This window comes from Calypte anna, chromosome 1, assembly GCF_003957555.1.
Source record: "Calypte anna isolate BGI_N300 chromosome 1, bCalAnn1_v1.p, whole genome shotgun sequence".
In the NCBI taxonomy this organism is placed as follows: domain Eukaryota; kingdom Metazoa; phylum Chordata; class Aves; order Apodiformes; family Trochilidae; genus Calypte; species Calypte anna.
This window is the reverse complement of record NC_044244.1, coordinates 60,147,417-60,175,311: the sequence shown is the minus strand read 5'-3', so window position 1 is coordinate 60,175,311 and position 27,895 is coordinate 60,147,417. Positions and strand designations below refer to the sequence as shown.

The following is a 27,895-nucleotide window of genomic DNA, read 5'->3' as shown; positions in this document are numbered from 1 at the left end:
ATTTCTGCACATTCAAAATGCCTATGTGGATAGCTGGAACTGCCAGCTAAAATATGTGGTCTTCCTTCCTTTGCTAAAAGCTCTTAGAGTAAATGCAGTTGTATCCATTTTTACATATTTATTCTTTTGAGACACGTCATAGGAGCTGAAAGCTTGAGGCAAAAGGGAGGTAAAGAGTATATGATCTGCTAAAAGACTTCTAAAACAGTTACTGTGCATTGAGGATGTTATCTTGTTTGAAAATGCTTCTCTAAGGCTCTTGCAGACCATCTTCCATTGAATAAGAATGGAGTTAGTACTGAAAATATACAAAATGCAAGATAGCAAAGCTAATTATCAGCTTGCCGGGCAGTTTCTTATCCTTCACATGTCTGGAAGCAGCTTCCAGGAGGATTTGTTCCATCACCTTCCCAAGGATTAAAGTGTGACTGACCAGCCTGTAGTTCCCTAAATCTTCCTTCTCGAAGCTAAGAGTGACTCTTGCTTTTGTCCAGTCCTCAGGGATCTTCCTGGATCACCATAGCCTTTCAAAGACAATGGGGTCCCATGAGAAGTCCAGGTTCCTCAGCATTTCCTTAGATTTTCTTTTGCAGCTGTGGGTAGGGTTCCATGTGGGGGTTTAGGGCAGCCAAAGTTTTCAGTGGTCACTCTTTGCATTTGTTTGCCACTCCCGATTGTTCAGACTTTGGGACCCCATTCAGCACTAGGGGAAAATGGCCGCTTAGGGCTGGTAGATTCAAGGTTTGTGGTAAAACACAAACCTGTAGGCTGATTGTTGGTGGTGCTGTGGGTAGGGTTCCATGTGAGGGCTAGGGCCAGCCACAGTTTTCAGTGGTCACTCTTTTGCATTTGTTTGCCAGTCCCGGTTGTTTGGACTTTTGGGACCCCATTGTGGTAGATTAGTTGTAGATTAGTGTGTCTGGCATTTCTTTTCAGATTGGCGAGAGTGCCCATGCCACATACAATTGGCATATTATCAGGGAGTTTCTCATCCCTTGGGGCAACTCTACCCATTCATATCGCTTCGCAGGTTCACTTTTGTTGATCGATGGGATGGTAAAGGCGAAGCAAGCCGTATCTTCGGGATGTAGGGGAACAGTGAAGAAGCTATTATTAAGGTCAATTACCAGAAGGTGCCAGCCTCTGGGTAACATTGTGAGTAGGGGCAGCCTGGGTTGAAGGGTGCCCATCGGCCACATCTGGTTGTTGACCTTGCGTAAGTCGTGTAGTAATCGCCATTTTCCTTTCTTCTATGGAACTTTGAAGATGGGCGTGTTCCAAGGACTGACGGACGGCTGGATGTGTCCTGTGTCCAGCTGCTCTTTTACCAGACGGCTGGCGATTTCTAGGCGCTCTTTTGATAGGGGCCACTGCTCCACCCAGACAGGGGTGTTTGTCTTCCATCACAGTCTGGGAACTGGCGGCACCTCTGCGGTGGCCCTCATTGAAAATGTTGAGGGTAGTGGGTGGGTTCAGGGATGGAAAGAACAGCCCCTAGTTGGCTCATAACTTCCCTGCCAACCAACCCCCCAAGTTGTCCCGGTAGCGGCAACACATAAGGTCGTACGGTCACTGCTTGTCCTTCAGGGAACTTTAGTTGCACGGGTTTAAGGGTCTGAAGGGGGGGTGGAATCACCACCTATTCCCTGGACAGCGTCGTGGGCAGTGATAAGTTTCCAATGATGAGGCCACACATTAAAGTTGATTATGGTAACAGCAGCCCCGGTGTCCATCATCATGGAAAGGGTCTTGACCTCTTTACCAGCCGTCAACTTTACAATTATGATTGTCTTCATCTGTTGCACTAAGGTTACCAGAGTGCTTCTAGAAGATCCAAAGCCTTGACTGCCTCGTGCCACAGGGGCGTTCTTCCCCAGATTCATTTTGGAAGGAGGACCAGTTGTGCTAACCAAGTTCCTGCTTTGATTATCAAGGGGAGTGTTAATGTAAAACAAGTAATCATGATCTCCCCTGTATAATCCGCATCTATAATTCCTGGGAGCACAACAAGTCCTGCAATTCCAGTGGAAGAACGGCTCATTAGTAAGGCTCCAACCGTGCTTTCTTCTTGGTATACTGGTCCATATATTCCCATCGGTATCTGGTGTACTTGCGTTGTCATGAGGGTGATGTCTACTGCTGAGGGCACATCGATGCCCAGGCTTCACCTTGTGGCTGGGGCAGGGAGCTGGTGTGAAGCACTGGCCCGGCTACTTGTGTCCTTGTGTGGGGGCCTTGCGTGCTGCGCCTTCCGTTTTTTGCAGACCTGCATGCCAGATTGTTGTGATTGCCTTTCTGGCATCGGTCACACCACACTGTGACTGAACAAGTTCCTCTTGAGTGGCCTGTGGCTCCACATCAAAGACAGACAGGGGTGGATTTCCTTGATCGATTTCCCCTTCTGTATTGATTTCCCCTTCTGTCCGCTTTCTGTGCGACTGCCACGAGGAGCTTTTGAGTGGGTTACAAGGCGGCGGCAAAGGCACTGGCCATGCCCTGGTTTTGTTGTGTTTGGGTGGCCCTGGCAGCTACTTCTAACATCTCTGGGACATCAGCCCTTTTTGGTAAAGTGGAGAACAGTGACTTCATTCTCAGATTTGCGTTTTCAAACGCCAGTAGCTTGAACATAGATTCTTTTTGCTCTACTCCTAGATCAGATTGAGCCATGACAGATTGCCAAAGTTGGTCAACAAAATGTTGAAAAGGCTCATTCATCCCTTGCTTGATGGCGGTAAATGAAGGGGCTGGAATAGGCTCTGGGACCACATAGAAGGCTTGGCGGGCTAGGTGCACAGTGACGTAGTACAGTGCGGTCGGGAACTGGAGCTGGACTTGGACATCTGCATAGCGTCCTGAGCCCGGGAGCATCTCGGCGGTTATCCCTGATAGTGGATCCCCAGGTGCTCGAGGGCGATTTGCTTCCACTTGAGCCAGGCGCTCCCATTCTTTGACCCAGACAATCTGCTGGGAGGGGGTGAGCAGGTACCTGGCCAGATTGCGACAGTCTTGGGGGCAATTAGTGTTGGCGGTGAAAAGCCAATCCAGGATGGCCTGGCCACTTTCCAATCTTCCTTCTTTCAAGGTCTTCTTGGACTGCTGTAAGGTTTTCCAACTGTGCTGTTCAAATTGAGGCGGCCCATTGTTATCATGCAGAACGGGGCAAGCGATGGTGCTGGCCTCCCAATCCCCTTCGAGAATGGCATCGCGGATGAAACCAGACCATCTTCCGGATCGGGGTTTATCAGCACCTTTGATGCCTTGGTTGTTCTGTCATGGTTGCAGTGGGGTTGGAACATCCTCATCGTCATCATCAAGGAGGTCAGGTGGGTCTCGGTATTTATGAAATACAAGTGTTATTCCATGTCTGTCATCCTTTTCTCTAAGGATTTCACGGCCTGATTTGTTTGTTCAAGGAGGGCTTTTACCTTGTCCTCCAGGCCGAGGGGTGCAGCTGGTAGGGTCTCTGCTTCTTTCCCATGCTCTTTTTCTGAGCTGGGAGGTGGCAGTAGGGGCGGTTTCAAGCAGCAATCGGAGCCGCCCATCTCGGGGGCATGGGCTGTCGGCATCTTCGCATTCTTTTGTACGTTTCTTTCAATGCTCGGAGCAGGTTCTTCTTCTTCCTCTGGCCTGATGTCTGATAGAAACTCAGCTATCAAATGATGCTATTTTCCTGTCATGCCCTTGATGGCAAGGCCGTTGTCCCTCAATCCTAAGAATGCCTTCCAGGTTTTACCACCCTCAGGAGGAGGAGTGAGTAGCGGAGGTGCTGTGGGGACAACACCGGATCCTGCTTCTGGTGGTGGTACTGTAGTACCAATGCTAGCTTTTGGTAGAAGTGCTGCAATGGCGGCAGCTTCCGCCTTGGCTTTTATTTCTTTTAGGGCATTGTTTACCACCCCCCATGTACCTTCTAATCCAGTTATGTTCTTGTTCATTTCTTGGGTATGGAGGCTTCCCAACAGGTCACTGACCTCCTGCCAAAGTTCCCACGCTGCTGCCGCGGATGGGGAGGAGGAGAGTTCTTGTTCCTTCGCCCATGTCATCGGCTTCTCATTAATGGTCGTACTTGATGATAGTCCCATCTTTTCCTTTTTCTCGGTGAATCGGTGATAGAGAAGGAAGGTAGTGGATCTTCTTACCCGACTCCTTGGGTTTTCTGCTAATGTTAGTTTGCGCCGAACTGGCTCCCTTTCTTCTGATTCATCTGAGCAGGGGCTAGACCGAGGTCTATGCCCGCATTCTCCACCGGATGTTGCAAGATGAACCTCTCTTAGGGCACAGCGCTCCAAGGTCCAACAGGTGTCCCAGCAGAAGTGCAGACAGTGCCCTGAGTTGGTTGCCCTCAGGATTGGTTAGCCTGTCTCAGTGCTACTGCTCCAGATTTGACTGACCTCTCTACTGGCTTGCTCAGGACTGAGCTGAGCTTGTGTCTCAGGCCTCACCTTTTATTGGCCCCCTAATCCTGCTCATGCGCAGTTGGGGCCCTCCCTAGTCAGGCATGGGGGGGCTTAACACAAGCTCATGCCCACTACCTGGGAATTAGTGGCACCTGGTCTCATTTCACTACAATCCTTTGTCACAAAAAAATTTGTCTGTAAGAAAATATGTATTTTGGGCTTAAGATACTAAATTTTTAGATAAACCTAACTTTCTCTCCCACACTTGTTTCAAGGCAGGGATAAAAGGTCTGCTTAATTCAATCTTTAGAAGTTATTTAAAAGGTATTTTATTTTTACATGCTTGATATGTAGTTGCCAAAATCCTTTACACAGCTAAAGATAAGGTGAAATAGTCACATTTATTTTACAAATGTTACTACAAATCAAATGAATGTCTTAAAATTATGTCACTGCAAAAGAACTAGCTCATATTCTGCTTTTGCCAATTTTGCCATACTGCTTCTGTCAGTAGCTAATAACTTAGAGAACAGTCAAAGTCTCCAGAATACAAGTATGTAAAGAGAAAGGAAAAGAAGCAGATCTGTGGTCTCAAGGGAGCTTTATCATTTCTGTTAAGTTCATAAATGTTCATGCCTTATTAAAATCTTAACTTTTATTCTTGATAGTGTTAATAATTACATACACTCCAGAAAACCTTGGTCACTTACAGCAAGCCTCTTAAGGAACTGCCATTCTCTTTCATGAAATAATACTTCCTTTATTTGATCTAGCTTTTGAAGTTTTAGCTCAAACAAGTTTCTTTATCTTCCTATAGGAATGCTTAAATTATAAAAAAAGATCAGTTTTTCCTGCAGAACTTTTATGATTCATTCTTCTAATTTCATTACTGCCAGGTTAAAGGCAAATGACTGATCATCCTCCAAACTGGATCTTCCATGAGACAAAATCATACTTGTTTATTTATTTATCCCCCACCCTCAAGGCAAGTCTGACCTAAGTTTTGCTTGTTATTCACCGGTAGTGAAAACACCATTCTATTTCAATGTAGAACTGGCAAGCAAAATCTTCCTTTGGACCTAATATGCTTTAGAAGAGAGGACCAGTCCTGCCAGTTTCTACATGTGGATCTAAGATCTGAGCCTATGGGAATATCATAAGAGCCAGAGTTCAGAAGAGAAAGCAGAAGGAATGTCTGTGACGGTATGACTTTATGGAATAAAAACTACAGGTCCCAATTAAATAAAAAATAGTTCTGAATCAAATGAGTCACAAATGTGCCAGGAAAGTTTCTGTGAATTTAGAGTTAGAATTACGTCATCACTGAGAAAAAGAGATACCTTAATTTTCATTTTGCTAAAATACATCTCTGAAAGGGCCAAAGCAATTTTTGTTTGTATTATTATAGTAGCATTACAAAAACCTTAAGCAATAACTTCTGTGAATAATAGAAAAAAGCATGTGATTTTTTAGTTATTATAAAGTCAGAGATGGAGATAAAAAATTAAAGCTATTCAAATGTAAAAAAGGGGGAGGGGAACCACTCATCTATCTTTAGAGACATGCTCAAAAAAATTAAAGTATTACGAAAATATTTAATATATTTACTGAAAAATATTAATATATTTAATTTAATTATTTAATTATTTAATATTTAATATTTAATATTATTTAATTATTTAATAAAGTATTAATATATTTACTGAAAAATGTTTATGTTACATTTGCATTGATATTACATTTACTACTTAAAATGTTTCTGTGGGAAAACAGTCTGCGGAAGCTTAAGGATTCCATGTGCACATCAATATGATTGTATGAAATCGTTTATTAGCAACTTGCACTCACTTTATATAGAGAAGCCTTGTTTACACCATCTTATCATGCAGGTGGCTTTGTATTCCAATTACACATACCATTCTCATGGAAAGATTCTCCTCACATAATTATTTTCCTCTTCTGTTGCCAATTAAGTTATCTCTTTCCCAGTAGCTCATTCTCAGAAAGCCTCTAACTAGGCCTCAATAACCATTAACCCAATGTGGCCTAAATTGAAGTAAGTCAGGATTGCTCACAACCTGTATATTTCTGAACTGTTTCCCCAACATGTTTCTGCAAGGAACAGAGAGCTCTCACACAAAGGTCTGACATGTGTTATGTTTTGTATAGAAAAGTAGTGTTGATTACTTCCTTGCTGTAGTCAACATAGCCTGATGTCAGGCTATCACTTTACACCCATACGGTGCAAAATACAGAGAAAGTATATTGACTGTCTTGAAAGAAAAAATGAGGCTAGAAAGTTCTATGCCTTTTATATTATTTTCATTTTTGTTTTTTAACTAGTGTAGTATTTTACTCTAGAAGGTTAGGCAATTTATACATTGTCTACCAAGAAAACAGCAAGAAAGAGGATACATTTGCAAGGCACAGTTCCCATATCTACTGGGAGCATCTTTATTCTTGGGCAGAAGGAAACTTTCTTACAGAAGCATGATGATCTGACACGATTCAGGGAAGCAATAGCTACCAAGGAAGACACAAGTAGAAGGATATGTAGTCCAAAAGAAATAAATTATGCACTGGTGAGACCAGTATTTTCATCTTCCAGGGAGCAACAATAATATTTTTTCTTGCCAGAGTAGGTAACATCTTATGGTAATAGCAACTGGCACAGAGTACATTGTAGACTAGTGGAAAATTATAAGGATGTAGAACCTCTTGAGTCTTGACCATGATTTTTTGTCTTAAGTTTCTTCTAGTGTAAGATCCAACATTACCTTCCCCACTCAACACAAAGTTCATTAGTTCCACCTCAGAATTGCTCTCTTCTGACATGTAGAGCACACTAAGAATGACTGACATCAGTAACTGGACCAGTAGGTGCTACAGAATGTTTTCAACAGATAGCAAAGCTATAGCATTAGACACATCTTCCAATAACTCACAGTTGCTAGCTCCAAGGAAATTCTACTGTGACAGCTATCATTATTTATATAGTATTGTTCTTAGCATCCTAAAGTGATAACTAACTAAAGAGATAGTAAGTGTCTTGTCTTCTTGTCTAGCCACTGAGTACTTCTGCAGAGAATTTCACAGTATGCAGCATGACATGTCTTGGCATACTATAAAGTTATTTACTTATATATGTGTGTGTATATATATATATATATATGTATAAACACACAAATGCATATATTTATATAAAAACACATACACAAACTTTTTCTTTCTTTAACTTGTGGTTCACTCTATCAAAAAACTTCAGAAATCTTAAGACAGGACTAGTGGCATAAACATCTGGTTTCTTGACTTAAACAATGTAAAGATTTGGGTCAGTTTTTGGACCAGGCTTTTCCTGAAGATATGGATGCCAAGAAAATTAGAAAGTTGGGTTTTTGTCACTTGCAGGTGTGAAACGTTTAATACATGTAGCTATGGTGAATGAATAAATAACAGAAAAAATATAGAAAAAGTGTAGTAGTGGGAGTTGAGGCTGGCAGCCTGCCAAAAGACTTCACCTTCTTTAGGCAGGGAATTTTTTAATTGACTAAAATTATAACACCAACTACCTTTCCTATATCTAGGAATATAAGGAATTCTTGTGGAAATGAAACAATAGAAGCCAACACAAATACACTTTAAAAGATAAGTCTGCAGACATCCTGCAAGATTTTTCATACATAATTGTTTTAGGAAAGAAGACGTAAGATCAGCCTTTCCTTTGAAATGTCAGTCTTCCATGTCCTTCAAAGCATGGCCTTTAGGGCTAATGAGTTCAGCAGACATTTTGATTTCCTCACATATACTATGAGACACTTTCAAAACTGAAGGGACAGAACTTCAAAGTCATGCTAAATACTAAAATACTCAATATTTCTTTTTGTCCTGAGCTAGGCTACCATCACCGTGCAATAAAAATGGCACAGCTCTCCTTTGTCAGAGTAAGAGTTATCAGTTCAATTCTGATGCAAGCTGTGTGTTTTCAGTCCCAGTAACAGTCCACTGCCATTGATTGTTTCAGAATTTGAAAGTAGGAGCTATCATTTATAACTCATGATGGAGCTGTAAAAGTTGGACAATTAAAATATCCTTATAGACAGGTTTCTGTCTATAATAAGTTATGTTATTTTACACTGACATAGATTAAAAACACATAGATTGCAAACATACTGAAGTAAAGTTTGAGTTTCCTTCTTTTTCTTTTTCATCAGAAGATACAAATATTTCAGATATAAATATTTCTTTATTTAAATATATATATTTCTTATATAGATATAAATATTTCTTTCATGTTTATTATGCCTTTGAAATGATGCATCTGAGTAAGTTCAGCCCCAGCAGAAGCCCTGCAAATTTAGGTAGTTCAGGATCCTTCTGTGACTGGTACTGACTAAAAGGCACACCAAAGAGGAGTTGATAAAAGAAATGCCCTTTTTTGTGGTAATGTTTTAAAATATGAGAATCATATTTTTAAAATATGGAAACACAAGTGTTCATGCAAATAGCTAAGCCATGATGTTAATACTTGGTAGTCCTTTCTTCACTAGAAAAGTGACCTATTGCTGAAAGCTGCTGGACACATGCATAAAACTAAACAGAGTTTAACAGCTAGTTCAATTGTTATTACAGAAAACTTTCTTGAATGCGAATGACTTACCTACCATAATGCTGTGTGCGATCTTCTGAATCCAGTTTATTTTCAAAAAATTTCTAGTGTTGATTCAAAAGTATGCTGTGAGCTAATTGAAGAGTGAGTGCTCCTAACAGCTGTCAGAAACAGATACACTCTTTCAAAAAAATCAGACTTCTACATATAGCTGACAGATTTGTATCACATCATTATCAGGAACTACATTCAGGACATTTTTTGACTCAATGTACCAGAGAAAAAATTTAATTAAACTTTTCTGCAATTAAAGCCTTTTTTCCTGACTTTTAAAAAATCTGTGGTTTTTATTTAACATTATATTTCACTACAAAAGAAAAATCAAATGGCTAAAACTGAAGGAAAGTGTTTTGATTGCCCTTGACTATTTATTTGTAAGTTGCTTCTTCAATGAAATTATTTTTACATATTTTACATATTGGTTATTTTTCAGGAACCTCTCTTTATTCAGAATCATTCCTAAATTTATGACCTCTGAGAACCATAATAAAGTGACACTTCTGCCCTAAGAGAAACTCACGGTTCCTCAAAACAAAAATGGCATTTATTAGTAACATAATAATTAAAAATCAGTTACAAAAGGGAAGACAGAAAGATGCGAAGACAGTAGATGGGAAGGCATGCAGGTTTTGTTCTATACATAAGTTTCTCTAGTACAGGGTGTTTTTTTTTCTTTCAGGCAGTTTCATAACTTGAAGAATCTTTTTTTTTAAGAGAACAACATAAGCCACCACCATGTTATTACCTGTCGACATCCAGAAAGACTGTAAATCATGACTCGACACACACCATCATTTTAGCTGAAACAATGCTGGCTGTAATCGTCTGGAGCCCTTCCAGTTATGTTTGAACTACACAATGGACAAAGGACCCATTTGAAATGTAGAGCCCTGGGCTGCTAGAGAGCAGGTGGGTGTGATGTTCAAGTGCACAGTGATGTTCAAGCACCCAACCAGGAGATATACCAGCACCACTCCACTTCAGCCCTCTCCCGTCTTACCAATGGAGCAGCACTGAGTGCCATCTTGGATCAGATAGTACTTTCTCTGTCAAGAGAATCATAACTGCATAGCTATCTAAACAGCAACCAAAGAGAGAGAGAAGAGCAATGGATCTGATGACCTGGTAAGGTTTTGCTGGTCACAGCTTCTCCTGCTGAAAAAAGCTCCCAATGCTGTACAATGATAAGGAAAGAAGGTATTGAAAAGAACTTTTAATCTGTTTCTGAAGCTTTTCCTTCCAAAGCAGAGACTGCAACTACTGCACTATTGGAAAATTTTTACTAGTGCTGTGGAAAAAAAAATCCAAAACCACCATTATCTTTCCAAGGAGACTTCTCTCTCCTATCTATTTGGTGGCTTATATTATCCCTTTGAAGCACTGTAGCTGTCAGTTGGTAGCTGTATTTCTGTGCAGGCCATACAGGTTAGGTGTGCAAGTTTTTTTCCAGCACAGTGACCTCAAAAGAAGAATAATAATTTGTCTTTAAAAGAAGTAGGCTTATAGAACTGTGTTTGGGAATAAGACTCATCTTTTATTCACTGTAGGTCAGTGGTATGGCTGAATATCCTACTACTAAGTACACCACTATATGCATCCTTCTCTTCTGTCATTGTAGTCCTATATCCCGTTTTACATGTCCTGTATAATTGTTCTAGGGAATGGAAAAGCCATAGTCAGAGAATCTGGAGGAGAGGTGTTCTTTTTTTCAGTTATGGTATCATAGGGAAAGTGACAATAGAACAAAGATAATTTCTCTTTTTAAGTCGCGCTGATTTTCAGGAATGAAAATTTGCACAGAAAACTTCCCTGTGGATTTTCTTCATGGTTTTCCTATGGATCCCTGTCCTATGAATACACAAGTTTTCTCCTTTCTTTCACATGTGCAATATAAGTTTAATATTTTGTCCCAACTCACTTTGGTCTTGCACTTTTTTTTTTTTTTTTTTCCATTGGAGATTATGTTCGACTGGTGATGTTGCTGACTGATGCCCATTCTGGAAAGGTATTCAGCTGGAACAGTCTGATTCCCCACGTGTTGATTGCCACCATGACAACAGCCAGGCCAATCAGGTTTACACCCAAGCCAGCTTTTACCTACAAAAGCAAAATATGTCAGAGCATAATCAGTGAAAACTCAATCAAAAACAGTTAACATGGAAAAAGAAAGGCAGTAGGGTGTACGTATGTAGCCATCCATGCTGACATATATGGTGTGAGAAGTTATGTATACTGATTTCTAGTGCCAAACAAGCACATTGAGTATTATGTATGAGTGTATGTTGTGGGAGTATTGAGGAGTGATTGATAGTCAGAGGTTGATGCAGCTCATTGGAAAACTGCTCAGTTTGTCACTTGAGCTTCTCAACCAGATAATCAGAAAGGGGAGTTACACCACATGTTGCAGGGTGATAACTACGTGACTTTCTGTGGAGCTGTGTGATAGATCTTATTCTCTCCTGTGCTTGTCTTAATGGGCTAATGCAAAGGATTTTGTACTCCTCTTCTCTGACATCTCTTTAGACCATTGCAGATGTGTGCATGTTCTTAACCTGACAGCTGGTTCACATAGCAGCAGTGCAGATCAGTGTAACTTTGTATGAGTACCAACATCATAATTATTACTATTGACTGCTGAATGTGGGGACAAGGTGTTGAAGTTGCATGAGCTGAGGGAGCTGGGGTTGTTCAGCCTGGAGAAAAGAAGGCTCTAGGAAGAACTGATAGCAAACTTCCAGTACCTGAAGGGGCCCTACAGGAAGGCTATTGTGGTTATAGAACTAGGGGCAATAGCTTTAAATTAGAGAAAAGCAGATGTAGATTGGATGTTAGGAAAAAATTCTCTGTCATGAGGGTGGTGGAAAAATGGAACAGGATGCCCAAGGAGGTCGTTGAGGCCTCATCCCTGGAGATACTCAAGGCAAGGCTTGATGTGGCTCTGAGCAACCTGGTCTAGTTGGGGGTGTCCGACAGGTCCCTTCCAACCCAAATTATTCTATGATTCTATCAGAGGATGTAGCCAATCTCAAGACTCACCATATCTTTAATCTGGCAGTGCCCATAACTGAAGACAATGGCATTTGGAGGATTCCCCACTGGCAGCATCACAGCAAATGAGATACACATGGTGACAGGAATCAGGGTGTATAAAGGGTTGATAAGCAGGGTTTCTGACTGGGAGGAGAGAGGGAGAGAGGTTTTTCACTTAACTGATAAAAGCCACTGCTCATAATTAGGATGAAAAGATCCCCTCTGCTTTACATGAAGAAAACAAGATGTCTGAATTTAATCTCCCCACTTTCTAAAACTGTGTGGAAGTCTTTTTTGTTTGCTTTGTAGGGTAGGGTAGTTCTATGATTTGGAGGTGATCATGGTCCAGGAATTTCTTTTCAGACACTTCCCACTGGAGGAGGGTGAAGCTTGCTACTGTAAGGCTGACTTTGCTCTCTCCTCCCAGATGTTCTCTGTGTCATTCTGTGTTGTGTCTCCTGGCACTGACTGCCACTTTGTTCTTCATACAGGAGAAGTCACAACATGTTGGCATGAAGATGCTGAGACCATTATGTAAAATCCTCCTGTGCAGTGGTTAAGAAAACTAGATTTTCATGGTCCAAGCTCACATGGGGGTGTCCTGGTTTTGGCTGTGACAGAGTTAATTTTCTTTTCAGTTGTTAGGATGAGAATAATGTGGATGACAGATTGATTTTTTGCCTGTTGCTGAGCAGTGCTTACACCAAGTCAAGGACTCTTCAGTTTCTGGTACTGCCCTGCCAGTGACTGGGGCTGCACAAGAAGCTGGGAAGGAACACAGTCAGGACAGCTGACCACAACTAACCAAAAGGGTATTCCATACCATATAAATGCTCAGCATATAAACCTGGGGAAAGAAGGAAAGAGGGGACACTCGGGGTGGTGGCAGCTGTATTCCCAAGTAGCCATTACACGTAATGGGGCCCAACTGTCCTGAGGATGGCTGAACACCTGGCTGATGATGGGAAGCAGTGACTGAATTCCTTGTTATGCTTTGCTTATGTACAGAGCTTTTGCTTCACCTATTAAACTGCTTTTATGTCAATCCACAAGCTTTCTCACATTTAATTTTCAAATTCTCTCCCAGGATGAGGAGGAATTCATTGAGCATCTGAACTGTGCTTAGTTGCTGGCCGAAGCTAAGCCACAGCAGGCAGGAAGGCAGTAATGATGGAATATTCTTTATATGGGTCTAAAGAATTGTTCTTTCACTGCAGCCTTCAGTAGTGGTGAAATTTTATATTTTCACTAGGCTATGGCTTAGTTTTAAGTCAAAGGGAAGAATATTCACAAAGCTTACTTCGTTTTGGAGATGAAAGCATCTCTAGATTACTTTTACAGTCAAAAAAGAGAAACTGCCTTAAGATGGCAGTTCAGGCCACTAAAAGTAGATTGCTGCTCTTAATTTTTCTTTAGGAGAGTCTCTCTCTGTGTGGAACAGAGATAAATTTAAACTCATAAGCTGTACAAACATAATTACTTATTATCATCTGACCATGTCTCCAGATTACTTCAGAGGTCTTCACATAATGTACTTTGTACAATCCCATAAAATATTTATAATAGAGAAACATGACCTGCAGTTTGCTTCACATTGCATAAAAGAAAGGAAGAGTTTTCTGTAACTAGTATTCTAATATAGAATGAAAGTTGTTTCTCTTTCCTCTGATTTTGCCACCAGTCTCCTGATTCTTTTTTCTTTCTGTCCTTTACAAACATCTCTTCTTTCCATGTTGGATGATAGTACCCTCACCAGATCACCCACAGGTTTTTCCTGCAAGTAGTGAGTTGGTGACTAATAACTAATGAACAGCACAGTTTAAACAACATTGATAAGTGTGTCTCAAGCTTTATGTGGACTTCATCTCTTTTATTGATTGCATTATCACCTTTTCTTGTACTTAGACCTTGAATTCCTCCATGCAGTATCTATATTTTCACTTTTTCTGAGAAGCATTGAATAAGCTTCTTGGTGCTAAAATATGCTTTTTCCTGCTCCAGTTTATTGTTTTTTCTAAAACCAAACTTGTGTAACAGTAGCCTGGGGACTGCGGCTGGGTGTCATGCAGTCAGTGCCAATGGCATGAAACTTTCCCATGAGCTTGTCAGGAAAGAAACGACTAAAAATGTCTTTGTTTTTACTCACCATGCTGCATAAAATAGGCAGAAAGATGGTTATGGTTGCTGGATTACTAACAAACTCTGTTACCAGGGACACCAAAATGCAGGCCAGCAGAGTCACAGCCCAGTAGGGAAGGCTGCTCAGGGAAAGCATTTGGCGTCCAATCCATGTTGAGAGCCCAGAGGTCTGGGGAAAAAAACAGAAGCACGAGAATGATTAAGAATGACTGACTGCTTAGTGTGCTTGTAAAACAGACTCTTCTCTTTGAGGAAGTTTGCATCAGAGAGTCCCACCATAAAAAAAAAAAAATAAAAAATTGATTAATGCTTTCTGCATTTCCTATTTCAATAGAGCCAATTTCACTGCGGTGCCTAATACCTAGATGCCAATAGTAACAAAAAGATACATTTGGCAGTTAATTACATTAAAAAGCAACAAAGGCTGACTCCTCTTTCTTCAATATGTGAACTGGAGTATTACAAATTGGTGACGAAGAATTGCACAGCCTGGGTAGAATTCATCTTGAGATTGAAATACACTAATTTAGTTGGCTATATATAGGAGTCTGCTGGAGAGCTAGATGTGTATTCATGAATTATACTGAGTGTAGGGAGATATAGTCAGTAGATCCTAGAGTATGGTTTCTCCAGTCAGCACTAAAAACTTGACACAGTTACCAAAAGTGGAGTATGCAGTGGCAGCTGAGATAATCCCTCTCTCTCTGGTTTGCTATTATTTGAGAAATGTGAGGTTACCTTCAGCTTTTGTGTTGTTCCTGTGAGCCTTAAAGGAATATCTAAATAATCTAACACATCTGAAATGGCAGATGCTTACACAATTGACTTGAGTCCTGACCGTCTTTTTGTTAGCTAGATAGCTACCCATTGAGTGCAGGACTATATTATGTATAAACTTACAAGTATCCACATTGTAAATCCATCCTGGGGAGCATACAAAGGGGAAAAAGTACAGGTTTATTATTCTTTCAGGAAGGAGGATAAAATCTAAATCAGTACCTTGCATCCAGCTGCTAAGGCATAACCCCCTCCAACCAGCACTACAATCTCCCAGGGCATGGTTTTCTGGAAGTCCTTCCAGGTAATGATGGGATCCAGTGTGCTGGTGTCTGTTGACTTTTCACCATCTCCTACATCAAAATAAAGCAAATGTGTGACCAGTATCACACTGGTCTTTTGTAAAGATCTTCACATTTTTCACACTAGTAGGAACAAAGTAATATCCATGGGTGTTATGTTGAGAACTATCTGTGAGAGATGTGAAGTATATCAATGGAGCATATCAGTGCCAAATGCCCTGACTTTCCCTTGACTTCTCTGCTGATGTGAATAGTTACAGTCCCCTTTGTTCACTCCTTAGTTTTCTGAGGGACCGTGCATGTGCACATGCAAATCATCTGTAGACTACAAAGAAGGACATTTTCTCTTTCCAGTAGGTAATGAAGCTTGAAGAAGTGCATTATACCCCTGGGTTTTAAGAGAGGACATTATCTTTATAGGTGCTGGAGACTGTAATTTTTCCCAAATGTTGAATATATGTCTGTTTAAAAAATAAATATATCCCTGTACACTTGTAATCTCTACTTAAGACCCTATACAGACTCTATTTTCATACCTGGCTGCAGAAAGACTGTCACAGCAACCTTATCAGTAGCCCAGACTGCTACCCAAGTAGGAATGTGAAAATAATAATAATTATTAACATAAAATCAGAGTGGTTTGGTTTGAAGGACCTTACATACCATCTCGTTCCAAACTCCCCTTCCCTGGACAGGGACATCTCCCACTAGACTAGGTTACTAAAAGCCCAAGCCCACAACACTGGGTATTCCCAAGCAGCCTCTTGTTCAAGTACTGACTGGGGCTTGACCCTGCTTAGCTTCTGAATTCAGATGAGATCAAGTTTCTCAGGGTGGTATGGCCATAGGCAAGAAGACTCTGAGAGGAACACTGCTGAAAACTGAAACTGTGACATTAAATGCCTTCTTCTGTGTTTACTTGACTAAAGTTTTCTGCTGTATAGGTGATGACCAAACAATTTACTAGGGCTTATCTTCAGCCAAATCTGTAGGTGTCTGCATGATAGTTCTCTATTTGGAGCTCTATCTCAAACTTTCCTGATCTCAGTTTCAATTCACAGAAGAGATGGTGGCCTCACATACAAGATCTGTTTGTAATCTGCTGGATGAGAGAATAGAAGATGCAGAAACAAAAACCACATGGGTTTGATGTAAGAAGGGTTGGTATCAGAGGGGAAACTGAACCCTGACATTCCACAATAAAAATCTGGTGTTGAAAAGTTTTACCAAGAGCTGAAAATTATCATTAAAGACACTGGAAAATATGCCAGATCTCTTAATTGATACATCCTTACCTTTTTCCCTTTTTCCAAAACATGGCTTTTTTGCTGGAATGAGGAAAAGAAGAAAACCAAGGAATACAGAGACAGTGGCATCAGTCCGGTAACCTTTCCTAGGAAAGGAATGGTGGCATTATCAGTAAATGACACACAAAAAACCACATTTCCTAAAAAGTCCCATGGCTCCAAGAAAATTGTTGTAGGTGAAGTTCCATCCCCACATCTGAAATCTTACTAACAATCTACTAGAAAAATATGTCTGCATATCAAGGATAGAGATTGGATTTTTTCCCCCTTTTATTAAATGTCTCCAGTCGCCAACTTCAATCAGTGCTCAACAATATTAACACTCCAGTGAAAAAAAAGAAATCCCTTTTGGTTTACAAATCTATAAACTCAGAGATACAGAAAAACAGTATGTTTACTCAAAGCAAGAAACAGTAAACACATTTTGGGGAAAACCAATCCCAAGTGATCGCTCAGAAATGGACTATAGATTGATTTTAAATTAAATGTTTAAAACTCAGTCTGAAAAAGTATTACAAGGAGTGCTGAACTCCAGAGATCCTCAGGAAATCCCAGTATTAAAAATTGTTTTTCTGTCAAAATTAAGATGAAAAAAAAATAATTTTATGTATCAGAAAGTAATTTCAAGTAACTTATTCCTTGATATGTAACTATGTAACTTGATATGTAACCTGATATGTATCACCTTGATATGTAACTTGATATGTAACTATGTCCTTGATATGTATAGCATGCTATAGTTACTTTGAATACAATTTATTTTTATTATATTTAAAATAAAAGAAAAATTATTTGCTTCAGCCAGCATTCTTTGTAATATTTAATTGAAATGGACTTTTTCTTAATAAAGTTATCTTTGCAAAGATACCCTTTTTAAAATAAAAATATTTTAAAGTTAAATTGAAAAAAGTTTTATTTTTAATTAAAGTTTTAATCTTCAGCAGCCATGGGGGCTGTATGAATGCTCTAAAATATCTTAAGTTAATGTGACCCTCCTTTTTTCCTCATTTATTTTACTTTCTCTGGTTAATTCATCTTGCTTACTGAAGGAAAAAAAAATACAGTTTTACAGTTTTAAAAGTGAAAAAAACATTTTTTTTTTTACATAAAGACTTTGGTTTTCACCACCTGGTTAAAAGTGGTTGATAATGGTTTATGGCCAAAGATTATTGCAGAAAGTCAGATGATACAAGGTCTCGTATTCCTCTGCAGCTTTTTAGGGAATTTCACTTACTTCTCAAAAAAAGATGACCATCCTGGTACAAAGCCAGGCTCACGAGTAAACCAAAGCAAGGTCATCAGAATGAAGAAAAACCCAGTCACCATCTCAGGATAGCTAGAGATAATAATAATAGAAAAATAGCAATTAAAAAACAAGCTAGTAATTCAAACCAAGAAGTAAGAAAGCAGAAACTGGTTCCAGCAAAAAGGGTGAAAAACTATATGGAAAATAGAAAGGAAGATTAGCTTGGATTAAACAATTTTGAATTTGGCTTCCAGCTGAGAGCCATTTAAACCAGGTGAAAAAATAGGCTAAAAATATGAGTCTGTATCTTCAAGTCACTTGTTTGTGAGCAAGACCTTAAGGAGAATATTTATAAATGTTTGTTTTGGGTTTTCATTATTATGGGATTAAGTTTGGTAACAAGGTAAATATTGTGTTACCATTCCAATCTGACCACTTTCTATTGCATTTTTTTAAAGTGTAGCAAGTATAAGAGCAAATGACATTGTAGATTAGCACAAATATTTTAATCATGAGGAATAAAGAGAAGATTAAAAATTACTTGAGTATACAGAGTTTTAATTTAGGATAGATTTAAATTAAGTATGGCTTCACTTCTAGGCACAGTCTGAACAAAGTCTGGATTCAGAATTGATCACGTTCAGCAAGTTGGTCTGTCAAAATTTCAGCTGAGCAACCCAAAAATGTTTTGGATGAATGGATTTTATGACATATCATCCCTTTTGAAAGATTTGCAAAGTAATCTTTCTGAGAGAGATTTTTTCCCACTGTAAATAAAGGTTATAAGCAACTGGGAGTTCTGGCTATCTCACAGTGAGGGAGTTGCTGCTAAGCCTTTGCTAACAGTGAACTGCCCACCAAAATAAATCTGTGCCTAAATTGGGAAGAGGAGGTCCTTTCATGGTGTACTTCAAAGGTAGAGAAAAACCTAGATTCAGTTGACCTTTGGACTCTAGTATGAAACTGAATCTTTCACTTCTTTTTAATTTAGAAATAAATAAATTAGTAAATGAGTGCATTCCTGTAATAAAGTCTTTGATTTTTGTTCTTTTTTTTTTTTTTTGCATTTAGTTCTACTCCTATCCTGGAAAGGAAAAGAAAGAGTTAAAAAATAATCTACATGAACAAAGAAAACGTGGAGGGGATGATACAGCCTAAAGAGGAAAATTCCTGAGGAAGGCAGGGCCATTTTACCTAACATTTCCAAGTTTCTTATATTCTTCTTGAATTCTTCTCTCTGACAATTCTTCCCGTTTGGTCTTCTTCTTCTTACTCACAGAACAGGTCTCTTTAAAACTGAGGTTGATAGGACAGTAAGATTAGACAAGAGCATTGAGTGAAGGAAAAAAAAACAAGCAACAACAACAACAAAAAACAGTCATAAAAACTAACAGGAATGAGGCAAACTGAAAATTCCAGTTTTCAGGGGCTGCTGGAAGATGTGATTGAGGCAAAGCCTGATCACAATTAGATGGGAAATTGTTGCATGTGATCTTTGCATAATGATTGTAGTTTGCTTCTCTTCTGAGAATCAGTCTTGGTTATAGAAGGAATATCTACAGGGTACTTAGACCAATATTTGACTGCCATCCTTGACTCTATCTGGGCTTCCTCAAACAGCTCCAGCTGGCCAGATTTTTCTGGTGCCAGAAACTTCCAAAGACTAGGGATAAGTTCTATCATCACACGGAATGACTGTGACAGAGGCCACTTATCAGTAGATGCTTTAGTGGCTTTCCAGTCAGATTGTGGGTATCCAACACCTATGGAACCCAGACTGGCTTTTGAGCCCAGGCTTGACTTGAATATTCAGGATTCACTGTAAGTAAAGGGGGAAGTCTGTGCTGAGTATCTAAACACCTATCACAACCTGTCTGGTTCTGCTAATATTAGCTGTTTCTAAACCAAGCCCCAAATTGCTTCTGTCACAGAGGCCAAGGCAATCAGCCTTGTATTTTGTCCTGGTGAAAAATCCCTCTACTTCTGGCTGGGATATACAAGCACCGGCATGTTTCATAGCTAAGTACATTTAAACCTGATATACATTCATATGGAAATCAGGTAAAATCCTTGGCTTATGCAGATTGCCTTCATACTATAAAAAAGCCTGGACATTTCTAATTTAATTTAAAATACCTGCAAACTCACTTGAACCTTTCCTTTTTCCTCTTTGTTATGATTTGAGCCATGATTTTTGCATTTCTGCTCCAGCTGCACCCTTTGTCACACAGAGGTGTGCTGAGAGGATTGAGAAACCTTTACACATAGCCCAGTCTAAAATAGGCTGCATCAGCAAGGACTTCAGCAACAATGGCCTCTTTTTATAGTTAAAACTATAGTTTATAGTTTTAATATCTTATTTAGTACCCTACTAGAGATCCATGCCATAGCACTGGCCAAACCATGGACTACACTCCACTGCCATGTATTTGGGTTATGGCCTGACTCTCAAAGGATTTTGCATAGCTCAAGATGCAGGTAGGCACTGAATGGTGAAAAAAAGCTCTTAAATTAACTTTTCATTTCTCTTGTAAATGAGCATCTACGTGATACTTGCTTTTAGCTCACGCATCACTGCCCTACACCTGTAAGTATTTAAATTTCCTTGCAATCCTTGCTGGTAGACTTCAGTAAAATCCACCAGCAGTAATTCAGCTGCTGGAAGATAAAAGCTATATGGTTTATAATGACCAGTTCTGCAGTAACTGTTCTACCCTTAGCTCTGTTTTACTGGCAAAAATTGTTTGGTAAATCCATTATCATTCCACTTTGACCTGATCTACAGCAACCTTGATATTCCAAGTGGGCCAAGTAAAAAAAGATTGATGACACTGGACTTCCTAGGAAAATAACATGAACATTACAGGATTTCAGTAAGCATTTATGCACAGGCATTTGGCAGCTGTTGCAACATAAGTGTTTCTAGGCTTAGGAGGATATGAAGGCAGTGTTGTAGCCCAGCTCCTAAAGTAATGTGTTCTTTAATGAACTGCAGTGAACAGTAGCCAAAGATTAAGGAGGTTTGGAATCAACATGTACTTCTCAAAAGGCTGATATTGCTTCAGTCTCTGGTATTATTTAGAACAACATAAACCAGCACGAGGTCTTGGATGCAATGTGGAATTTCAATTCTATTTATTTAAAAAAAACAAAAACAACAAAAACCCACACACAAAGTAAGTAATTGAGTCATGTTAGGGCCTGTTTCCTCTCAAGATTAAAAAAAACAAAACAAAAAAAAAGCCTTTAATTTGAATCTACAAGGCTCAGGAGACTGAGAGAAGGACATGGAGTTATTCAGCTCTAAATTACCTCATCAAATCTAGTCAAGGTCAGCAGTAAGCAGAAGTCATTATAATTTTATTCATTGTCTTAGGTGAAATAAATTAGTGATGTAAGTTCAGCTTACTTTTAAGAGTAAACTAAATCAAATTAAGGCCACTAATTCTGAGTAAATGTGTCTGCACCACAATTTAATGCAGATTAACTAATCAAATCTAAATGCATGCATTTAGTCAATTTTCATTAATTTTGCTGAGTGCCTATGCAAAGAGAATACATGGTACAAATGAACAAGGAGACTGAGCCTTGTTCTTATCTTGGGGCTAAGAAACTTACTGGCATCCATCTTTTAGGCTGTGAGTCCTTTCCATCTTGAAGAGAAATATATATGGACTCTGTTTACCTTTAATTTAATAGGTCTTATGTTCATTTGATTGAGATGGGGGCAGATCTGAAAAGTGACCTGTTCACTTGCAGTTATTTTTCTATTGAAAAATCTATCTTTCTTTTAAGATGTACATTTCCAAAAGGACTTTTAAAAAGATTTTTTTGTCCCCAGTTGTTCCCCATTCTCATGGCCTAATCTTGTGGTCATGAGAATCAAAAAAATGAGTCAAATTAATTGGTAGGATTTCCATCAGCAATACCTAGTCAGTTTACTTGCAAGCAGCAATACTCTAGATTGCTGTCTATGCAGCATAGTTAAGCAGTAAAACTTCCTTCAGGAATTGTTCTGGCACAAAGAAAGAAATCATGGTTTAGTTTCTGTCATTTGCAACAGGAAGCATTTTTATGAGATGTTGTAGAGAAGCCAAAGTTGCTCTGCTTCATAATTCATGCATTTTGAACAACCTGCACTCACTTGCAACCCAAGAACAGCCAATGCATCCAGAGCCAGGTCAGGACCAACATGATGAGGGAGATGGGAAAACTGAACAAAAACCAGGTTCCAAAATTCAACACTTCAGCATCCGGGTAGTGGCTACAAAGTCAAAGAGAAGATGCAGAAGTTAGAACAGTAAAAAGGACAGGCATTTCTAGTATGCATAGATGCACATATTTTGCACATATACATATTTTTATGTATATAGATACATATATTTGTCATGAAAGAAAATTTACATCTCTTTGTATCTGCAGCAGATGCATTTCAAGTGCATTGTGAAACCAATTGATCAGTAATGTCAGTCATTGACCATGCCTGATCAACAGATGAACCATATAGCACTTCATACCTGTAAGACCAAATGGTCTGGATGGTTTAGCAAGCTTCAAACCTCCTCAGAGTTATCAGGAGTAGACTTCTGGCCCTACCTGTGGTTTCTGTTAACTTTTTAGTGTTGGCAGACTTAAAGATTTTTTTCACCCATAATCTCTTTATATGTCTTCTCGTGGACTGCACAAAAAATTACTGTATTCTGCTGCTCTCTGACAAAGTTGTCTGGTATGTGCATTTGATGGAACTGTAATAGCAGCAAGATTTTTGGAAATTCTGTAAAATCAAAATCCTTGGGTTAAAGATGGCTACCAAAATTAGTTTTCCTTGCTACCATAATCTCAGAGAGAGAAATGAAGTTGAACAGGGCAGCAGTAGCAGCAGTAGTTGATCAGAATCAAGTTTGAGCTTGGATGCCTGTCTGAGCAGAAGTTTTTTGATGGAGGTAACATTCATGTCTTTGAGAGCCCTGTATGTATATGATAAATTAAATACTTAGCTGCTTGAGAGATGCATCCCATTTTCTCTGAAACAAAGGTATAAGGCCACATTTCTAAGTCTGGGTTTTTTGCACTACATTTTGAGCAGTACAAGTACCACTAGTGATGCCTGTGGGTTCACTGTTAGAACTCAATTTTTAAAAATCTACAGAACAACTTCAAGGTTTTTCCTTCTTTTCTTTATTATTTTTTTTTATTTATTTTTGTCTTCTTTGCTATATCTTTGTGGCTTTAATATTTACTTTTCCAGGAAGGTCTGCTGCCTTCACGATAATCAGTATGTAAATCAAAAGAAGTTGTTTAAAGAAACCTAAATATTAGAACATGCTGAGAAATTTGTTTTTTGTATGGATATGTATTAGGTCAAGCTCCTCCTTTCAACTATTAACCATTAGTAATAACATTAGAGGAGGAAACAAAACAGCCTTCAGAGACTGTCTTACAGGAGTACCTTGAGGTAGTAAATAACCCATGGGGAAAGCCTCAGAGATGACAATGACCCCAACCATCATTTTCACACAGCCACAACGTCACTTACTTGTTGAAGTGCTCTAAGAATATGAGGCTGGTGGAGGTCCCTATGATGGTTGTCAGTCCTCCAATGGTTGCAGCATAGGAGATACTCAGGGAGAGGCATTTACAAACCATGTGGTCATGTCTGGTCTGATACTGAGACTTTGTGCTCAGGCCCAGTTCTGAGTGTGTAGGAGGCAGGACCAATATCTGAGCCTGTGAAGGGACAGATTCACCAAAGAAAGCAGATGATCAGAACAGCAACCCCACTTGCTCCAAAGCCATGGTGATACTGGTCTCAGAGAAACAGCAGCTTTGCGTGAGAAGGGGCAGACTTTTCTTCACAGGGATTAGCTGAGATCAGAACTCAAAACCTGTCCAGGGACATGGAGTTGTCTGGTCTGTGGCAGAAATGTAGGACAAACAGTAATTGGACTTCTGACTTTGATTGAGGCCAGCTCCAGTTCTCACTGGAATCTCAGCAGGATAGGAAAAGCCTCTGTGGGCCGCAAGGGTTGGATGCCAGCACTGCAGCAGTAGGAATTCATAATCCTTGGGGTTTATGTAGCCACCAGACAAATGCTTGCTGGATTTTTTGCACTTAGACTGGCTCAGGGCTTCTACTCAGGAATAGAAGTGGTAGGGGTCACAGAAATTGCACCAAAAAAAAAAAAAAAAAAAAAAGTAAAAAAAAAAAATGTCTGGGCAATGGAAAAATGGAAGAAAAAAGGTGCAGGAAAATATTACTCCAAAAGTAGCTTTCTTAACAGTGACAGGAAAATGTCAACTTTAGTAAATCAGGTTCCTTGTAAAAAAAAAAAAAAAAGGTACATTACTTCAAGGCACTTCACATCCCACGCAAGGGCATAATTTATGATCAGGAAAAAGACATATAGTTTAGATAGATTTGGTTAATTTGTTAATCTGGGTTTATGTAGTAAGCCCAGTCATGTTATGGGTTCACCTTGGCTAAAAGCCCAGTAGGTTAAAAGTGAAGTATCTGTTACAAAATAAACACTGAATGTGGCTGAGAAATGGGTATAAAAGGAAACTAAGAATCAGGAGCAGCACAATGGCCTTTTTTGGAAACATGGACTCAGATTCTTTTGAACTATGAATGTGTTGATTTTAGCTTCATCTTTCCTGGACATCAGTTTATGCCATTAAGGTATTACACTATTTTGGTCCAAACAGCAATCACTTCTTGGATCCACTTAAGAGAAGTAGAAATACTGGGACAGACAGATATAATGGAGAATTTTGAGGGCAAAACAAAAAGGAAGTGCATACTAAGACTACCTAATGAACTATATAAACAGTTAAATGGTCTGTGCCTGCTGCAGATTTAGTTCTGAGTAGGATACTGCATACCAGGGGTTGTTATTTTGGAATCAGGTTATTTTGCAAGGAAGCTTTACAAAAATAAATGGGTAAAATAGCCAGATAAGATGACAAACTTGTGATGACATTATGGAATGTAAAACTAAATTAATTGTACTAGTCAGTGGGGGAGGGTCTCTGAAAATATCTGTGCTGGGAGCATCAAAATGGGAGTAAGGGCCAAGCCACAACTTGGTGAACAATTCCATGCAACACACCTTACAAAGAATGAATATAAAACAATGGGGAGCAGGTGATATTCAAATCTGTGTTTTCCCTCACTTCCTGAATTTAACATCTCCTTACCTGAGGTATGTGCTGCCCATTGCTCTTAGAATTCATTGTTCCAATAGGGTTGGCTATCATGTGCACACCATTCATACTCTGTAGGGAGGCAAATGCCTTTAGATTAGCCTTTCTTCTGTTTCTAGGGGCACTTAGATTAGAAACAATTATGCTTTTTAAAAGTCACAAGTAGTGGGCTTTTCAAAAGAAAAAAAAAAAATAGCCCACACACTAAAATGTCAGTTGTAAACCTTATACTGGAAAAGAAAATAAGAAAAAACAACTTCCAGCAATCTGTTTTTATTTTAAAGTTACTTAACAGTCAAATTATAGTAAATTCAGGTCTTTTCCCTCTGCCACATAGGAGAATCTAACTTGTCCTTGCTAAAGGCTTTGACTTTGTGATAAGTATATGTTGTTCTGCTCCTGGCAATACCTGGGCAATAAAAGATCATATCTACACTTACCTGCACTTGATAGAAACCATATGGTACTGTTAGTTTTTGCTGACTGGATCTCAGCATCTCCAGCAATAAGTACATCAAACACTACAGAGCTGATGTTACCCATTTTGATTTGAACCATCAGAATAAAACCAGAGCAGGCCACTCTGCAATGCATAGTCTTTGTCAGCAATCACTGCTTGTTTGAAATGAAGGTAATAGCAGTTTGTTACAGAGCTGTGTGGGCTCTGCTCTGATGGTTCCTACATTAGAAGACAGTGTACCTCAGAAGATACTACCTGTGACAATACCTTTGAGTGCATCAAGGAGCTGAAGTCAGTAGTAGTAGCACTAAAAACAAAAAAAGGAAAATAGTCTTTAAAAATGCCTGTTCACCCAGCTCCCTCAAAAGGCACACAATATTGTAAATAGTAAAGATGAAATAGTAAAAAATACAACTTATTACCTCTTATTTGGTATGCGTCTGTGGTATATTTCTGTATATATATGTGTATGTGTGAGTACATATATTTATTTACATACGAGTCCTTACGTTTCACAGCTCTAACTCTAGCTGTGTAGGAAAGGGTTCTACCCCCATAGAAGAAAAAAAAAATATTCTAGGTTGCCTATACCATATTCTAGAACTCACACCAGGCAATGCATCACTACCACTGTCTTGTTATATTAAAGCACCAACCTCCCCAGTGCTGTTTCTGAGCAACCACCTATGCCACATTAAAGCTTTTACTAAAATCTGTCCTGTGTGACACGTGGGCCATGCCAACAATCCACTGAACTTTGACACTGAAACCACATTTAATTCTAGAAGATATGCTACTCATCCCATCCACTGTCAAGCTCTTTTTCAAGTAATACTATTTTAATAACTGTACTGTTATGGAATATCCCACACCTACTCTTCAATAGGGCTTGAAGGGATTAATGGCTAATGCTAGACTGAAAATTTGATTCCATACTGCATAGAAAACACAGCTGGGATAAAAAGAGATAGCAACAAAGGGAATACTGGAAAACCTCTTAGTCTCCAGACTAATGAAAAAACTATTTAGGTCTAGCAAGTTAACTAAAAGTCATCAGTATGTGCTCTTTGAATGATAAAGTTTGTTTTAAAGTAATTTTTCAAGGTGTAACAAGAACTTGTTTCTCTTTTAATTTTAACAGTTGTGGACAAAATAGAAGGAACTTAAGAAGGAATTGTGAAGTTTATTCTTAATCTTGTGAGAAGACTCTCCCCAGGATCTAAATTGTAACATAGTTTTAGGACAGTGATTTTTTATAGTCTCCTGAGTATCTTGAAACACTGATTAATTTGCTGATTTGACAAAGACATTAGTCCTTTGCTTGATTTGCCCTTTTCACCTTACTAGATTCTACCCCAAATAGAGACCTTCTTGAAACTTAGTGTTTCTAAATAATATTGTCTATATTAAAAGAAATATTTATCACATTTTTTTGTGGGGAGGGATAGTTTTTTTTTGTGGGATAAGTTTTTGTTGGTTGCCCTCCCTTACCACCTTTGCCCCTTCCTTCATCTGTCTTGAAAGTTCATGTATTCCTTAGGAATATTCTGTGTTTTCCTTCTGGATATGTCCTGTGAGCACTCCATGCTGTGTTTGGATTCTCTCCATCACTATTCCTTCAGGAAAACAAAAATAAAAATCTGTGGACATTGCTCTCTTACGCAGCACAAACACTGACTTCAAAAAAAAAAAAAAGATCTTTCAACCCCCGAGAAACATTTTTCTTCTCTCTAAAATGTCCATAGTGTTAAAAAATAAATGAATCTTAGGACCCTTAGCGAGATCCAGACCACTGCAGTAATTCCATTTCTCCCATAAACCTGCCTTGTCAGCCACATCTAAAATATTAATTTGTAAGCTTCTGATCGCCCTTCCTGGCTCTGCTCCTGGGTTTATCCCATTGCAACCTGTGTAGGGCTCAAATCTCCAGCCGTGATGTACAGGGTTCATTCTTACTCCTCATTGATGAAGATAAGCTCCAGAGAAGGTCGACCATGCTTTTCGCCGAGACCTGCAATGAAGGGAGAGAAAGCAGCCCTTGGGCTAAGGACTGAGTTGGGCCCCTGAGCCACATCATTGAATGTGGAGAAGCTATTGCAATCAAAAATGTGTCTAAACCCTCTCAGGTACTCTGTGATCCTTATCCACCATTTTATTGTCTCATATTTTTCTGATTATGTGACTCTGGCAATTAAAAGACTGCCATACCTTTGCATAATAGGCAAGATTACATGATTTTCAGCCTGGAATCTGTGAACTGAAGGGCAAGGGTAGGATGGGCAAGTGTGGGATTGTCACAGAGAACATTTTAGGGCCTCTTCTATATTTCTTTGGCTTTATTCTCAGAAGTTTCCTTGCAACTCTTTAA

The 27,895-nt window shown here is 39.2% G+C and overlaps 1 protein-coding gene across 5 annotated transcripts in view; it reads right to left on the bottom strand.

Annotated features, from left to right (window-relative positions):
* Window positions 1-11,013: 11,013 nt before the first annotated feature.
* The window catches only part of SLC13A4 (solute carrier family 13 member 4), a 28,061-nt gene continuing 11,179 nt past the window's right edge, over window positions 11,014-27,895 (bottom strand). For 3 of the 5 annotated variants that reach the window (XM_030469272.1, XM_030469273.1, XM_030469275.1), the window contains 12 exons: window positions 27,484-27,538; window positions 25,783-25,834; window positions 25,062-25,139; window positions 23,401-23,591; window positions 22,009-22,128; window positions 19,059-19,160; window positions 17,853-17,954; window positions 16,607-16,704; window positions 15,232-15,362; window positions 14,240-14,401; window positions 12,100-12,237; window positions 11,014-11,160 (listed from right to left, as the gene is read on the bottom strand). In XM_030469272.1, the coding sequence (XP_030325132.1) occupies window positions 11,023-11,160; window positions 12,100-12,237; window positions 14,240-14,401; window positions 15,232-15,362; window positions 16,607-16,704; window positions 17,853-17,954; window positions 19,059-19,160; window positions 22,009-22,128; window positions 23,401-23,591; window positions 25,062-25,139; window positions 25,783-25,834; window positions 27,484-27,538 (1,367 nt within the window). In that variant the 3' untranslated portion in view covers window positions 11,014-11,022. The remainder of the gene's footprint in view (window positions 11,161-12,099; window positions 12,238-14,239; window positions 14,402-15,231; window positions 15,363-16,606; window positions 16,705-17,852; window positions 17,955-19,058; window positions 19,161-22,008; window positions 22,129-23,400; window positions 23,592-25,061; window positions 25,140-25,782; window positions 25,835-27,483; window positions 27,539-27,895) is intronic. The other 2 variants (XM_030469274.1, XM_008500619.2) reach the window with 1 other exon arrangement.